Here is an 18,537-nt window from a genome sequence, read left to right on the forward strand (position 1 = left end):
TTAACTACGACCATGCCTGATGGCTGGCAACACTGGTACTCCAAATATGCAGGGTGAACCTGTTCCCACACTGTTGAAACTAAAACACTTCCCCGCTGAAGCTCCTGATCCCCCAATCCCACTAATTTTTTGATCTTCAACAACATCATCCTCGTCATCATCTTCACAACCATCATCATCGTTGTTGTCATGGCCACCATCACCAACATCATTCCCAATCTCATTCTTGTTCATGTTCCCATTCTCGTTCTCGTTCTCGTTCTCATTCTCGTTCCCATTGCAAGCAAATGGGGGAATCAAAATCTCATTTTCAAGCAGGACAAGCTGCAAAGTGAGCCTGCCATTAGACCTATGAGCCCTAAGGTACTCATGATGCTTAACCTTCTCCTCGGTGAGAATCAACCTCCCATCATCTGTGTAATGCCTCTTCAACACCCAAGGCATATGAGAAGGCAAGTTCTCAGTGCGTGCTAGCAATTGTATAGGAGGTGGAAACTCCTTGTTCTTCAATGCCCATTTTTGCTCTCTCCTACTCCTTACCCTCTGACCAAAACTACCATCACGCCCATCACCACCGCTACCGGTCACCTTCAGTTGCGGTTTATGATCATCACAGTCCTTGAGCACGTCAACCGAGCTCTCCATTCCAATGTAGTCCCCGGTCAAAAGGGAAGAAGAAGTTGGGGATAGCAAGTCAGAAAGCGTCATGTTGCAAGTTTTATGAGATGGGTTTTCTTAGGGTCTAGGGTTAAGGGCTTGAGACCAAATTCTAGAGGGGTTGGAGTTTGGTTTTGGCATCGGCGAGGCTCATTGGGGATCTGCATAGCGTTATTATACAAGTGAATTGTGAGATAGATAGGGACAGTGTGACAGGGCTCTTTTGGCTGATGTGTTTAAATGAGGGTTTGGAAATTACAGAGTTGAGTGTGTTGGATAGAGAGAGCCAGCTAATATTTGCGACATAAATATTTTGGTTTATTCAGAAAGCAGAATCTGATAAATATTGCAGTGTTGCACTATGACTTGCCTGGAAACTTTCAAAACAAGAAACCAAAAGAAAAATTGTTAAGTCTGTGTAAATGTTTAGTAAATATTGCTAATAAGTGATAGCTCAAATAAGTAAAACCTAAAAATGATACAACAAATTAAAGGGTTGTCAAGAAAATGTTACAAATTGTATTGTAAGAAAAAAAAATAATAATTGCCAAACTGTGAATTTGAACAAATACGCATTCAAATTTTGTTAGTATACCATTAATCTAGACTTTAAACATTCAATTCTTTTGAAAGTGCGGTGCATAACATGTGATATTGTTATTTTCAAAATCATTTGAGAATTATTAATGTATGGCGTTAAGTTGTTTATCTAGACTATAAATTCAAATTGATTTGAAAATTCAATGCATAACAAATCTAAACATACATTCAATTTTATTTGAACATTCAAATTCATTTTACACCAAAAATATAAAAATAAAAAGTCTTAAAAATTTAGTCTTACACATGGTTGGGTGGATTGCACGTGTACTTTCCACGGCATGCATGGATATATGTATGTATTCATACTGTTGTCTGTTTGGGGACCTCACTATAAATTGTATCTTGCGTACCATTGAGATGATTGAACTTAATAGTATCATGATCAACGACCCAATATGCATAACTATATGTCAATCAACGACAAGCATATTATATAAAATTAGGAAACAAAATACTATGTTGGGAGAAGCACAAAACATTAAAGGAAACGTATACGCGTCGGAAGAGCTCGAGAGACAAATATACAGGTGAACAGATCAGCATGCAACCTGCAAACTAGCATCTCCCTACTTTCTATTTCTTAATTTTATCGTTTGCTTCAACCATAATTTGTAAATAATTAAACACAGTTAATAAATAAACTAACTAATATCATATTAATGTGAGACCCTAATTTTCTGATGGAGGTGATGAATTTGGACAATTATGTTTTGTATTTACAGATGGTAATAATAGTAGAGGAAATAATGTGGCCCTTAAGTATTTAAAACGCAGTCCAGCAAAAACACTGAATTCAAGTAATGTATGAAAGAATAAAAAATTTCCCAGAATGGAAATTAACCAACAAAAAGTCAATATTCAAAAGATTAATTACAAAGAAATCAATAAGTGAGCTTCCAATGTTAAACCTAATGCGTTCATGTACATTCAAATACCATTGCACTAACCTTGAGTACTCATCTTCCTAGCACAGCAGCAAGCACTGCAATTGCAGCTAACACCCTCTTGCAATTCGAACTTCGAAGGATGATCTTCTGCACACTCACCATCACTGTATTACTCGAACCTATGGGGAGTTCTATGAGTGTATGTATCAGTGGTGTATGCAGGGACCTTCCCTTGATATTTATACTACTACAACGTACATTCCCATAATCATACGCTAGGATTCCTTATTATACAAGGATATAATCTACCAAATCTCAATCCAAATAGGATAGTATCAAGAGCCCTTATTCTCCAATTATAACTGGGTTATATTCCTTTACTTGGAGTCCAAGTTATAGCTTATAACTAAACCCTAATCACACTTACATTCCACATCAATCTTTATTAACTATATTGACTTATTAGCTGTTGGATTAGAGTCTAACATCCAACATTCTCCCACTAGGTCAATTAGTTAATTCAAGAAAGAACTTTAATGAATCTGTAAGCATGATTCTTTATTGGCCAATGGATTGAGTTAAGCTAATAAGCTTCTTGCATACTTCTGTCAAGTAAAGATTACTCATTTAGAACTATCAGAGACTATGAACTTACATGTGTGTTCATGAGCTCTTATAATCACTGAACAAGATCCTTACTTACATGAAATAATCAATCACAGATTTGGTACAGAAGTGAGCCACAAAACCATAAGTTGAAAGCATCAACTCCATCACTTCTAGGTCCACTTAATAAGCCTTTATTTATAACTGCTTAATGCTTCCTATGAAGCTTTCAAGCTATAAGAATAGCTCATATATGTTTTCGTGAAATAAACTCAGCACATATGCCAATCAATCTCTCAGCACTACTAATTGCAGCTAATAACCGTTTGCTGCTACATTGTTTCACTGTAATAGATACCAGTTGCTTATGATCTTTTAGCAACTTTTATTTCCAACAGAAAATAAGAACCAGAACTATATTGAAACACAATATGAATTACTAAAGTAGCAACCCTTTAATAACCATTCAATTCAACTAAGTGCAGCGACTAGCTAAACACAAAATAAAAAAAATTACTTCTTACTGTCACGATAATAACTAACATACATAATTATGCCATATACTATCACTACTCCCACTAATTCAACAAATCTAGGGTTGCAGTCACTCCCATATTAACTGCATGCTTGTGAAAAACTGCATTTGGTAGTACCTTAGTGAGTGGATCAACAAGCATTGCATGAGTGTCAATGTAATCAACCTTACTCTATCCAAACTTTACTTTTTTCCTCGTCAATGCATATTTGATGTTCAAGTGCTTTGTTCTAGGAGACCTTTTATTATTCTTAGAATAAAAGATAGCAGCTTTGTTATCACACCAAATTTGAATAGGCTTTGCAATTGAATTCATGATCTTGAGACTGCTGATGAAATTTCTTAGCCATACAGCTTGTGATATAGCTTCATGACAAGCTACAAACTCAGCTTGCATGGTAGAAATGGTAACAGTATCTTGTTTCACACTCTTTCATGACATTGCCTAATGTGAATATATAACCTAAAGTTGACTTAAGTGAATTAAGGCAGCCTGCAAAGTCTGAGTCACTGTAGCCTAGTAGTTCGAGTTTTGAATCCCTTTTGTATACTAGATGGTACTCCTTTGTTCTCTGCAAGTACCTCAAAACTTTCTTGGCAGCTAACTAGTGTGCATTGCCATGATTAGGCTGAAACCTTCCCAATATGCTAATAGCATATGTAATATCCGGTCTGGTACATACCTGTGTATACATGAGACTCCTAATGAGAGAAGTATAAGGCTTGCTAGCCATTTCTTTCTTCTCAACATTAGTCTTAGGGCACTGATCCTTACTGAGCTTTTGTCCATTTGTCATGGGAACATCATAGTCAATTGAGTCTTCCATGTTAAACCTTTGGAGGAACTTTTCAATTTATGCTTTCTGTGATAAACCAAGTAGTCCTCTACTTCGATCCCTTATGATCTGAATACCAAGAACAAAGGCTGCCTCTCCCATATCCTTCATCTCAAAACGTTTAGATAGAAATCTCTTGGTGTTACTTAGCAATGATGCATTATTACATCCTAACAATATGTCATCCACGTAAAGAATGAGAAGGAAAAAATAGTTTCCATACATTTTTATGTAAACACACTCATCACTAGGGCTCTCTTTGAAACCATGTGATGAAACAACCTCATCAAACTTCAAATACCACTGTCCCAAGGCCTATTTTAAACCATAAATGGATTTGTTAAGTTTACAAACCAAATTCTCTCTCATTTCTTGAATGAAACCCTCTGGTTGCTTCATGTATATCTTTTCCTCAAGGTTTCCATTCAAGAATGCAGTCTTAACATCCATTTGATGCAGAAGTAGATTAAAGTGAGCCACCAATGCCATGACTATTCTAAATGAGTCTTTTGTGGAGACTGGGGAGAAGGTTTCATTGTAATCAATTCCTTATTGCTGAGTATATCCCTTAGCTACAAGTTTATCTTTGTATCTCTCGATATCACCCTTGGAGTCTTTCTTAGTCTAATAAACCCACTTGTAGTCTATTGGTTTGCATCTTTATGGCAGCTCAACCAACTCCCACATCTTTATGGCAGCTCAACCATCTTTATGGCATCTTTATTGCATCTTTATTTATGGAGTCCAACTTGATTGCATAGCTTCTTGCCAATATGCATTGTTGAGACTTTCAATTGTCTTCTTGAAGCTTAATAGATCTTCTTCTTGGCTACTAAACTCAGCCTCTTGCAAATACACAAGGAAATCATCTGATATTGCGGGCTTTCTTGTACGAGTGGATTTCATGGTTTCTATGTGTATAGGCTCAAGGTTCTTTTCTTGAATGACCGGTGCATTGTTCAACTGCACATGTTCTATTGCAATCATCTCTTCTTGTTGAACAACTTGTGTTGGTTCTGCAACTTGATTATTTTGCACTGGAATTGGCACAACACAACATCACTTAGGTTTTTTTCTTGCATTGCTGTGGTTTCTTCATTCCAATCAAGATTCTCCTCCAATTGATCATTATTAACTTCTTCAATGAACTTGGCTTTCCCAGTTTCAATGAATCTTAAGGTATGATTTGGGCAATAAAACTTGTAGCCTTTAGTTCTTTCTGGATACCTTACAAAGAAGCATGTGATTGTTCTAGGGTCCAGCTTCTTCTCCATTGGATTGTATGCTCTTGCTTTTGCAGTGCATCCCTAAATTCTCAAGTGATTTAGCACTGGTTTTCTGTTGGTCTATAACTCGAATGGTGTCTTGGGGATAGACTTGCTAGGGACTCTATTAAGCAAATAGTTTGCAGTTTTGATTGCTTTACCCCAAAGAAAAATGGGTAGTTTTGAATTACTCGATCAAGGTTCTATTTCTTCTTTCATTAACTCCATTTTGCTCAGGGGCACCAGGATTGGTATATTGAGCAACAATTCTATGCTTCTGCAGAAACAATGCAAAAGGACCAGGCTGTCTTCCAGATTCACTAAATTTTCCATAATACTCTCCATTCCTATCAGACCTTACTACCTTGATTTTGCAGTTTAATTGATTCTCTACTTCTGCCTTATAGATTTTGAAAGCAGCAAAGGCACTAGACTTCTCTACCAACAAGTATACATACCCAAACCTAGAAAAGTTATCTGTTAATGTAATGAAATACTTGTAGCCACCGTGTGTTGATGTTGAAAAAGGTCCACAAATGTCTGTGTGGATTAGTTCTAGCAACTTTGTACTTCTAGTTAAACCATTTTTCTTCTTGTTTATCAACTTTCCCTTAATGCAATTAGTACAAATTTTGAAATCACCATAGTTCAGTGATGGCATAATTTGTTCCCTAGTTAATCTTTGCATTCTTTCTTTTGAAATATGCCCTAATCTCTTATGCCATAACTTGGACGAGGTGTCGTTTTTCAGTGCTTGTTTGTGCCCTATTGTGTTGACTTCACTTATTGGTACATTGCATTTAAGCTTGAACATGTCACCAACCAATACTCCATCACCAATTAAGTTGGAACTTCGAAATATTGAAAAACCATTCTCATTAATATCAAACTTAAACTTTGATACAAGCCTACTAACTGAGACTAAGTTCCTTCTCATGGAAGGTATATAAGCAACATCAACCAAATCTAGCAAAAAACTGGAAAATAACTCAAGTCTAACTACTCCAATGAACTCCACTGCAACTCTAGCTCTATTGCCCATAAACACTAACACCTCATCCTTGTTTGGCACCCTCTTATTAATGTACCCCTGCAATGAGTTTGTTACATGAATTGTAGCACTAGTATCAAGCCACCAAGTATCATAATCTCAACCAAGTTCGATTCAAAACAAATTGAACTTTTATGCACCATACCTTTGTTTTTCTTACTTTCTTTGTTGTCATTCCAAAGTTTATACCTAGTACATTCCTTTTTTTGATGTCTTACCTTCTTGCAGAAGAAACATTTCATTCCAACAACCTTATGAATTCTTAGATGGTTATTACCCTTATTGACCATTCATGCAGCCTTTTTGTTGTTTTTCTGTGGAAGGTTGTCTTTCTCATTGGGAGGATTGACACTCTCCACTGTATTGACTTGTTTTTTCCCCTTATCTTGTCAAATATTTTGCTCTTCATGCACACAGATAACAATCAACTCGTTTAGGTCCCATTTTTCTTTCTAAGCTATGTAAGTACTCTTCAACTGAGAGTACTCGGGAGGTAAGGAATTGAGGGTAAGATGCAGTAGAAAAAGGGTCATTTATTTTGATGTTAAGTGCATTGAGCTTTGCAGTTGTATCAACCATTGAGAGAATGTGCTATCTCACATCACCACCAAGGTATTTAGTGGTTATAAGAGTGTTCATGAGTGTTCCAGTTTTTGCCTTCTTGGATTCCTTGAACTTTGCTTCAATGGAATCAAGGTATGCCTTAGCATTATCTGATTCAGTGATTGCCCCTCAAACTAGATCATACATTGATCTTTTGATTACTAGCAATGCTATTCTATTAGCCTTAATCCACTTCTCATACTCATTCTTCTTTTTTGCAATTGTATCTTCCGTAGGCTTGGTTGGTTCATTCTCTCGGTTCATTCTCTCTTAATATCCAAAACATAAAGGAAAATTGTTCAAAATTAAACCAAAAAACGGGGGGGGGGGGGGGGGGGGGGGGGAGGATTCGGCCCTATTGTCTAAATTTCAACTAGAAAATAGTTTATGTCTAAGATTCTAATATTCTATAGGGGTGGTATCCTCTTGAAAATCAGAAACCTTCATCTTGGTACTCTCCGTTTCATCCACTTGATATTTAGCTACAACCTTCAGGGGAGCTCGGAAAACATGGGACCAATGATCCTTTTAACCACATCGATAGCACATATCCGCATCAATGGTTTTAGGTGCTTTACCCTTATTCTTGAAGTTTGGGGCTTTGGGAGAAAGGTTAGGGTGCTTTTGGGCTTGGTTTCCTCCCTTAAATGGGCGTTTCTAGCCGTCTCTACCATGCTATTTTGGCGTTTTGGGTGTTTGTTTGTGTTATAATGTGCTTCAGGCACATCAGTCGCCCCAATAGGCCAAGCTTAATAATTTTTCATCAACAACTGATTCTGTTTTTTTAGCAATAAGTAAAACTATATTGTTGTTGCAGAACAATATTAGTAGCAGAGAAGTTCAAATAGGTGTTCTCTAGGAGATCCTCTTCAGTCAAGGTCTCGTTACAGAACTTAAGAACTGATAGGATTCGACAAACTTCAGAATTATATTCATTCACAGACTTAAAGTCTTTGAAGCGCAAAATGTTGCCAGTTATGTATTGTTTCAGGAAAGAAGATGTCCTTTTGTTGATCAAAACAATTAGCCAAAGCGACCTAGAGTGCTTATAAATCCTCATCAGCAAGGTACTCGGTTTGTAGTGCATCATGAATATGTCTTCGGATGAAGATCATGGCAGTTGCTTTCTCAGCTTCATTAACCAGGTTGTCCGTCTTATCTTCAATGGCAGGACGCAAATTCTTTGCAGAGAGGTGGAGCTTCACATCTTGGACCCACTTGAGGTAGTTTCTTCCAGAGACCTCCAAAGCGGTAAAGTCGAGTTTGTTCAAATTTGACATGTTCCTATCACAAAATAAATGGACAAGATGTGGTTAGTGTAATGAAGAAAAAAATCTATCCATTCACATATGAGTAAAACATTCAAGTTCTAATAGACATGTATTGGTTTAAATTTTCATGAAAAAACTTCGGGTTTTCATAGGTGATGTTTTTAAGGAAAACTTTAGGTTTTCAAACAAGGCATGTTTCTAGAAACTTCAGGTTTCAAAATAATTATGAACTTCATGTTCATATGTTCTTGCAGACAAATACAACTATATATACATAACTATGCAACAAGAGAATATGCAAATAGAACTTCAGGTCTAAAATTATAATTGAATTAATTATTTAGACTTCGGGCCAAATTTAAAGTGTGGGTGAAAAAATATAAAACCCAACATGCCTAAAAAAAATGGGCATTTAAAACTCGGGGCCCAAAAAAATGGGCCAAAGCCCACGGGGCTGAGTGAACCGGTGTCATGAGGTCCAGGCCCAAAACTAGGTTGGGGTAGGCACGAGCCTAGCATACAGGCAAGCCCAGCATCATAGAAAAATGGGTTGCAGCTGCAAGCCCAAAGACAGAGGCCTAAACGGGCTCTGATTTAGTGCTTTGTGGACACGGATGCACCAGCGCATAGGCTGGGATCTGGTACAACGCGGTGCATGGAAACCGTAATAGCCATGCGGGCTGTGATCCTATATGGTGCAAGACATGGGAACACCATGGCCAAAGAGGGTCGGTGTTGGGTCGAGAAGAGCTTCAAAGCCTAAAAGGCTAGTGCTTAATGAGAATGGGCCAAGCCTAAGTAGGCTTGGGATTTGAACCTGACACCCCAATGCTAGCTAGGTGAACTCGTCGGGGAAAGAGATTGGTGCCACTATTTCAGGTGGTCGTGTCGTGGTGCAAAAATCACAGCAAAAACTATGGGTTCGACGACAACCCATATAGGTAAACGAAAGTAAAACGCTTAATGTTTTTATAAACCCTAGAAAAATTAAATTAGAATTTAAAAAAAAAAAAAAAAAAACCAATGAGATTCGAATGAATCTTGGTCAAAAAACCCATTAGGGGACGACTTTCAAGTCGTCGGGGCGATGATCTGAGAGCAAGGTTAGGCTGCAGGCCTACCTGCAATGGTGGAGACGCCATGGAAGGTGTCGGGTTTTCTGGGTTTTCAAGCCTAGAGCCCGTGGCTCTGGCTTATGGTCTCATGGCTCAGGGAGAGCTTGATGGCGGCGCAGTTTCAGGCCACTACCATCGGGGTTTCAAAAACCTAGAAATTATTATTATTATTTTTTTTTTTCAATTTCCAGATTTCGAATTAATTCAATTTTATGCATATTCAACATATAATTTAATGTATGAACAAATATATGATGCAATTTATGGTAATATCAATTCACATGATTCAACAATTATGAATATAATGCATATGCAATTTATGTAGAATCTAAAATTTGAAAAGCGTAAAGTTGGGTTATGCATTATGGTGAATGTTCATGCTATCATAGCTGCAAAAATATTAAGATAAAAACCATTGTTTTGAAATAACCTAATTGTGTGATGATATTGATGAATTGGTTAGATGCAGGAAACTTCCACGTCAAATTCCTAAGCACAATGGTAGGAGCATGTTGATAACGTATTGTGGCCTATATTTAACTGACAAGGAGAGGGGGCCAACGATCGGTGACATAGAGAAATAGAGAGAGATGTGTTTGTATGGTTGTGTAAAGGTGATATTCCACCTACGCAGTGCCTTTATTTATAGTAATAAGAGAGAATAAATCATTCTTCTCCAAGGAATACAAGTCCTAATAGGAAAGAATAACTAGAATAAAATCTAATTTAGGATTTACACAATCACACTTTTTTTTTTATTTAAGCAAAGGTACGATATTCATTAAGTAAATCATAATTCGTACAAACTGAGGATAATGTGCTTAATGGGCATCGATAAAAACCTTGCCAATGATTTCAACCTGGTCAAAGGAAAAGAGCATCCCTCACAATTAGAAAACTATCCTTAAATGAACAATGGAAAAGAATTACAATCCCTCCTTTAGAAGTATATCTTAGATCAAATCTGGAGGCTCCTCGAACCACACTACCTCATGATCACAATTAATTCCCATATGAGCAAGTCAATGGGTTGCCAAGTTCCCCTCCCATTGAATATGATTAACCACCGAATCCAACCACTCTCTAAGAAGGCATTGTAGGTCATTAATTATAGGACTTAAGGAAGAGTTGTCATCCCTACTCCCCTGCATAGCAGCCAACACCAGCACTGAGTTTCCTTCGAACTGAACTTTTCCCTTCATTGTACAAACAGTACCCACCAATATTGCGGCTCTCCACGCTGCAAATACTTCAGCATGCAACGCATAGGTTGCCCGCTCAATGGACTCAGCAGCAGCGGTAAGATATCCCCCCCAAGTGATTTCGAATCACCACCCCAAAACTTCCCCAATTATTTCTATTGTTCCACACTCCATCGAAGTTGCACTTAACCCACCCCTCCACAGGTCACCCCTACTTTTGATGCTCCCGGCTTACCTTCCTCGCCGTTTGCTTGTGCCACTTATGAAATTCCTGCAACTAACCCTCCGCATGAAGCACGATTTCAAGTGGTGGTAACGCTTTTGTATTCCAAAAAATCTCATTCCTATGCTTCCATAAAGACCATATCAATCAAACCTCGAAGTAGAGTCGTGGAGTTCTAAATTGGCTAACCAATGCATAAAGCACTCTCCCTGCTCACCATCCACCTGTAAGCCCAAACCTTGAAACCACATTGCTCTAGCCACATTACAATCTCTCAAAACATGCTTCGTTGATTCCACATGGCCTCCACAAACTACACACACCTCCTTTGTCATCACTCTTCGTTTACAGAGATTCAACCTCGTAGGTAGGGAATCCAAACATGCACACCATACATAAATCTTCACATTCCCAGAAACATAAGTAACCCACAATTTCTTCCATAGCTTTTCTCCAACATTACTAGAAGCAGAAGATGAGCCTGCTGCCCCTTCATCACTTGCTACATTTATCCCCTGTGCAACATTATATGCACTCTAGACCGTAAATTTTCCATGCCGTTCATAATGCCAAATCTGACGATAGTCTCTGTTCTGTAGACTCAGAGGAATTCCATGAATTAGGTCTACTTCCTCCTAGCAAAATAGTTCATTCATCAACTGGACGTTCCTTTGCTTTGACTTCATCTAAAATAAATTGTCTACTGTGGCCTCCTCATCCCAATGCATCGGTGTTGCAGTCAAAATCTGGAGATAAAAGTCCCTTGGCACCTAATTATCCTTCCATATACGAACCTTCCTTCCATTACCCACCTGCCAGCGAATGCCCTTTTGGAGTACCGATCGTGAGGCTGCAATACTCCTCTAAACATATGAACTATTAGAAGTCACCCGAGCATCTAAGAACTCTGTCGTAGGAAAGTAACGAGCCTTGAATACCCGATACACAAGAGCCTTAGGATCATGTAGAAAACGTCAAGCTTTTTTAGCCAACAAAGCCTGGTTAAACGCATAAAGGTCTCGAAAACCAAGACCCCCATCATGCTTCGGTTTACACAAAGTCCTCCAGTTAAGCCAATGTATTTTCCTCTTACCCGAATCTCCACTCTACCAAAACTTAGCTATCATCATATTCAATTCCTCACAAAACGATTTAGGGAGCAAAAAGCATTGCATGGAATACATTATTCTGTTTTTTCTACCTTCTTTTATGCGTAATGATAATTATAACCTCATTATTCTAGTGTTCTAGGGTTTAACCATTTGTGTTGCTTGGCACATCAAGAATTTTAAGTTGTAGATAGCTGGCGTCTTTTGAGATATTTGATAAAGTTGAATTTGAAACAAACAATATCCAGGAGATTGGCTTTTAGATAATGAGATAAATCCAGGAAAAATGCAAATTTCCCTTTTTCTAAAAAGAGATAACAAAAAGAAAATTTCAACATGATGACATTGTTTCACTTTACTTTATAAGCAATTAAACATGATGACATGTTGATAAGGTTGCTTTATCCTATGATTTTGTTTGCTGTTTTAAAACGTTGCATACAAATGCAATGTTGTCTTCTTATTTTTAGTGGCGGATTTAGAAATTTCTTAGAAAGTAAATGGAGTATAAAAGTTTATAATGTTTTAGTTAGAATTAATTATAGCACAAGTGTCATTGTGTAATGTGAAAATCTCAAGCTTTTTTATTACTTGTAGGCATAGATTAAAATGTTGCCGATATTATCGAAATATTGGTTGACATTTCGGAACTTTCATGGGTCCACAATTAAAAAGGGGAGAAAAGGCATATCCAGTGTTTAAAATATTGATATAGGTGGAAATATCAACATGCAAATTTATGAAAATATTAATATGCAAACTTTTGAATATATTGATATCGGTTCCTTCAACAGAAATTGTGGAAATTTACAATGGGTGGGTATCTCAACTCACTTAGATTTAGGCGAAGTTAGAGAAAAATTTCTCCAAAAAAATTCAAAAGTTCGAAATTTGCAATGGGTTCTTGTAAAATTTACGTAGTGAATTGTTTAATTTTCCTATATCTCGCCGATATAGGGTGAAGCTTGTGTTTCACCCTGCATTTTCCATATCAGTCCTTGATTTGGATATTTCAACAAAAATATCGACAATTTTGTACATATTTTAAACATTGTGTATCTCTATCATGTCATTCGACAAAAATCGAAGAAACTCGGTGTTTCAGTGGAATATCCTTAAAGTTTAAGAGATTTTAACGGAAAATTTGATGAAAATTCGTTGTATTTTGTATGTAGAATGTCGGTGAAATATGTGTGGGTTTTCTTTTGCATGGAGACATGCAACAATCTTCGCAAGGAATGGGGGAGAGAAAAAGCGGTGGAGTTTCAGGGTCAGCGCGAGGAAGAATAGTCTCTCTATCCGTATCACCACCCTTGTCACTGTTATTTCATTTTTTTGATTAATTAATTTATTTACCGTAATCCACTTCCCCAACTAAAAAAAATACCCTACTTCTATTCAACTACCAATAATACTATATAAATACAAAGCTAAAAATATAAGATTGAGCATATACAAAAACAATCTTACACTAACCAAATTATGGGGTAATCTAGTATGTCTTGATTATCCTATAGTACGGGGTTTTAACGTTTAAAGTGATATCATGATTTAACAATCAAAACTTTAGAGTATAAAATAGTCCAAAGCATAATAGAATAAAAAAGATGTTAAATAGATTCATTGATAGTCGATTTTGGAAGTAAGAAGTCTGGTGGTATTCCTCTTCATTTGGACGTGAGAGGTTTTAGGAAATCAAAGCCTGAAGCATGATTCCCTAGCTTCTAAAGCCTCCAACTTCAAGAATAAAGGCAAAGTACCCACCAACAAATAAGCGGAGATGTGTTACAGCTGTGGTTCGAAGGATCATTGGTTCTATACTTTCCAAGCTTCCGCTCAAGCTGTTGCTGAGTATCATTTGCGTCATTAGGCCATAGAGGTTAACTTTGGTTAAGTGGATAATCCTAAAGATACCACCATGGAGATTTCCATTTTCAAGAGGTATCTGCATTGATGGAAGATTAGATTTTTTGAACATGGTCCTACACGTTGGCTGAATTCCCATAGTGGCCTAATTCTTTATGTTCTTTTTGTTGAAGTTTTTGAACAATTTTTGTTGTGTTGGATAATTTGTTTGGTATTGTTTTAAATTTTGGATATGATTTATGGATATTATTTCTCGAATAATAAATTAAATGAATGAAATCGAATTTTTCTTTATCATATAACCTATTCAATTAATTTATTTTTAGGTAATGTCTTGTGGGGAAGTTAGTTGTCTAGTATATAGTTCAACCACGGACACCATCTTGTGTGAGCGCATATAATTTACTAACTTCATACCTAAAAATTCACTTTTGACAACCTTTTTGACCCATTCAACTTGACTGAGGGGCATGGCGCTGCCTATATAATGTTGTCCAATAATACTAAATTAACCATTAAAAATGCCCTTCAAACACCCTGTTATGGAAGAACACTGTTGAGCTTCAAAGATTTTTGAGATAATAATTATCACATTGAAACCACTAAAGAAAATGGAGTTGAATTCCTTTGCATCACTTCCTATGAATATGGCTAGAAGCATATTTTATAGAAGATGGAGTGCCTTCTAAATGGCTTATATGTCACAACCATTTGCATTGTTCAGGATCACTATGTGGTCGGTGTTACCTCTAGGCTTGCATTAGAAGACATGCTTTGACATGATTGCTTGGGACATCCAAGACGTGATATGATGCTCGATATCCTCAAAGTTACTTAAAAGCATCCTCTTGTTCGTTGCGTAAATTAAACACTCGCCCATTTACCGACAAGATCCGAAAGGATCTTCCAACCTTTCTTCAGAGGATTCAATGGGACATTTATAGGCCTATTTAACAACCATGTGGACCATTTTTTACTTTATGGTGTTGGTTTACGCATCGACACATTGTTCACATGTTTGCCTACTATCCACATGTAATGATGCATTTGCGAAACTACTAGCACAAATTTTTAAGCTTAGGGCTTACCAATCATTAGATAGCCTGGTAGACTAGCCAATCATATGCTCACACCTTAAAATTGGCAGACCCATTGGGTGAAAGGATTCACGACCCTGAAAGAGGAAAAACACCGCACACTCTAGTTCAACTAGCTTGTAACCATCGCTAACTTATCCATTCCAACGCATGAAGTTATTCTAGATTATGGAAACATTCTTGAAGAGACGAATCTACTTCTCGAGAATCGTGAGATTTCAGTCCATTATACTAAGCTTGGATGTACTTTGGAATAATGATGAGATGATAGTTGACTGAGATTTCAGTGGCTACTGATATCATGTTAATCGATGATTTTGAACCTTATTTCATTGATGAATGGCGACATAGAATTGATTGGTCAAATTGGAAACAAGCAATCTAGGTCGAACTCTATTCCCTTGTGAAATGCAAAGTGTTTTGGCCTGCAATTCATACACCTCAAAATGTGAAGCGAGATAACTACAATTGAGTTTTAGTAAGGAAGCGTAATGAGAATAATGAAATAGTGCAATATAAAGCACACCTCGTGGCGTAAGGCTTCTCTGAACGCCCTGGGATGAATTTTGAGAAGACTTATTTCCCGTAATGAACATCATAATATGCAACTTAGAACGTGGTAGCTGTGTATCTATATAAGGATCTTGATTGAAATTTATATGAAAGTTCCTGAAGGACTTACATTGACTATATCAAATAGTTTTGGACCACCCTCTCCATTAGATTGAGGTGTTTACTTTACAGATTGAAACAATTCGAGCGGATATGATATAACCGTTTGAGTTAGTATTTGATTGGTGAAGGATATTTGAATAATGAAATATGCCAATGCGTGTTCATCACGAAGTCACATTCCGATTTTGCGATAGTTGCAATTTATGTCAATGACATGAATCTCATTGGGACTCTAAACGAGACCCTTTCCTTCCTACAAACAATGAGAAAGAGGTTTTGGAGCCTAAAATTCCATATTTGATTGCAATTGGCGATGTATTGTACTTAGTTTAGTGCATTAGACCAGACATCTCCTTCGCTGTTAATCTTTTGGAAAGATATAACAACGCACCAATACGTCGACATTGGAATGGTGTTAAAGAAATCCTTTATTACCTTAAAGGTACTATGGATTTGAGCTCATTTTATCCATATACATCTCAGAATAGATCATACCTCATTGGTCTTTGAAATGATGCTTGCCTTGTTAGTATGATGATGAAGGTTATTTACCATCGGAGACACTACAATATCTTGGAGGTTAACCAAATAGACCTTAGTTGCAACTTCTTTGAACGATGCTAAAATTCTCGCACTTCATGAAGCTACGTGTGAATGCTTCTGGCTGAGAGCTGTTATTGAGCATACTATAAGCACTTGCGGACTTTCTTCCATCGTTGAAGTCCCTACAACAATTTATGAAGACAACGTCACTTAGGGGTGGGTTCAAAAAACCGAAAACCGAAAATCAAACCGAACCAAAGCCGAAAAATACCAAACCGAAAAAAAATCAAACCGAAATTGCCAAACCAAACCGAACAGAATCTGGCTCGTTCGGTTTTGGTTTTTAAGGTCCGGAAACAGAACCGAACCGGAAAAAAAAATTATATATAAATACTTAAAAACATGTTGGCATGAAGGTTTGAACCCCTTCCCTCCGGTTAGTATAATTACAACAAGCCAACTTGACTACAGGCTTTGTGTTGTTATGGTTGTACTAGTAAAATATTTATAGGTTTTTAATATTTAATACTTAATAAAATCTACAAACCCTAGCCGTCACTCACTCCTCCCATTTCAGTTTTCATGTTTTCTGACTCTCTCTCCCCTCCGCAGCTTTCTTCCTTTCTCTTTGCTTCCTCAGTCTCTCTTTCCCCTTCATCTTTTCCTCTAAGTCACTCTTTCTCTAGTCTTGAGTCTTCTCCTGTCCTCCTCACAGATTCCTTCTTCCAAACCATAATTTTCCCTCGCCCCCTTCGAATCGGAAGAAGAGGAGGATGGCAAAGGGAGTTCGATTACTTCAACTGGCTCTAGCGCAGATGAAGTTCGATCTCTTCCTTATTTTAACTATTATTTTAAAAAAAGATTGATTTTTTTTTCGTTTTGATTGATTTTAATTTGGTAAATTAGGTTAAGTTTTCTGTTTTTGGTTTTGGTTTCTAAATTAGTTTTGCTACGGTTGGGTCTTTCTTGTTTCAGCTCAAATGCTCCAACCGTGTTTACTACTTTTGGTTTCTGAATTCGTTTTAGTTGATGTTTTTTCGATTTGGTTGATTTTAATTTGGTAAGTATTAAGCTTTTGTATAATATTGTGTAATGCAGAGATGAAAACTGAAAAGCATGAGTTAAGTTGCCTTCTCGGTTAAAGTTCAAATATGTTGATTAGGGCATGTTGCAGGTTGATCTCTCACTGAGGAATGAGGATGCTCAAGGCAGGGAAGCATGTGAGATTCAAGCTCCAAATGTAAAAAAAAAAATAAAAAATAAAAAAAATCATGGAAAAAAACGAGCCGGACCGAAACCTAACTGAAAAAGAAACCAAAACCGAAAAAAACCGAATTTTATTTTTAACCGAACCGAACCGAACTGAAATTTCGGTTCAGTTTCGGTAAAAAAACCGAACCGTTTCGAACCGAACCCAGCCCTAACGTCACTTGTATCGACCAGATCAAATAAGGATACATCAAATGAGACAATACCAAGCATATGGCTTCGAAATTCTTCTTCTCAGATTAGCAACAAGAGCATCAGAATCTGATTGAATTCAAATAGATTTGGTCCCAAGATACCCTTGCCGATCTCTTCAAAAAGTCACTGTCGAAGTCTACTTTTCAGAAGCTTGTCAAGGAATCAGTATATGTGTAAACTGTCTGATTTGCAGTGCTTGTAGTTCTCATTTGGGAGTTTTATCAAACTTAGGGAGTATGCTGAAGTTTAGCCTCTCAAATGAGTATATTTCAGTATACTTGTCTGAGTTTGACAAAAATCCCATAAGTGTTGGGTGACTAATTTTCATGGGCTACTAGTTTTGTCCTAAGCTGTTATCTTAAAAGAGTCTTGGGCAAGAGCTGAGGCTAAATTGGCCTCACAAAAAGCTTGGGCTCCAACGAGGCCAGGCTGATTGAATGCGTTGGAAAGATTTTCTTTACAACTTGAAGTTAGGTCTTCTTCTAGCCTAGGCTAGAAGCCGTGCAAAAACGCATAGCAATCAACATGACGCCCTCGCCGGGATAGCAAAAACGCCTTTGACGACGAGGAACACCTCTCAGCCTCAAGATCTTTTGAAGACAAGGATGCACTACCCGTTACGACAGTCAATCCAGGCCTTCTCGACATAAAGTGTTTCTGAAACTTAAAATGTTCAACGATCTGATCATGCATAGATGTTCACAACCAACATAGCGTAGAACACAAGGCGGCTCCTGTCGAGTTCGTGATGAACTTAAACATGAGTTCGGTCTCCGTGTATCAGAAACTCCTCGGAGGAGCCCAAACGTCAAAAATCTCTCAGGAGGAATTCCTCCCAACTTTGAAGATTATGCAAACAACATGGGTAAGTCAACCACAACACAAAACACCAAAACAGAAGGAAAAAACCCAGGATGATTTCTCTAATA

At 37.3% G+C, this 18,537-nt stretch overlaps 1 protein-coding gene across 1 annotated transcript; it reads right to left on the reverse strand.

The window, feature by feature from the left end:
• Positions 1 to 708, reverse strand: LOC137717123 (uncharacterized). Its single transcript, XM_068456428.1, has one exon. The coding sequence runs from the start codon at positions 706 to 708 to the stop codon at positions 1 to 3; it is 708 nt and encodes a 235-aa protein (XP_068312529.1).
• Positions 709 to 18,537: the final 17,829 nt, after the last annotated feature.

The sequence above is a fragment of the Pyrus communis genome, chromosome 15 (assembly GCF_963583255.1).
Source record: "Pyrus communis chromosome 15, drPyrComm1.1, whole genome shotgun sequence".
Lineage (NCBI taxonomy): Eukaryota > Viridiplantae > Streptophyta > Magnoliopsida > Rosales > Rosaceae > Pyrus > Pyrus communis.

Excerpts from the sequence above, each read along its gene's own strand:
- LOC137717123 (XM_068456428.1), bottom strand. The coding sequence starts at position 708 with ATGACGCTTTCTGACTTGCTATCCCCAACTTCTTCTTCCCTTTTGACC.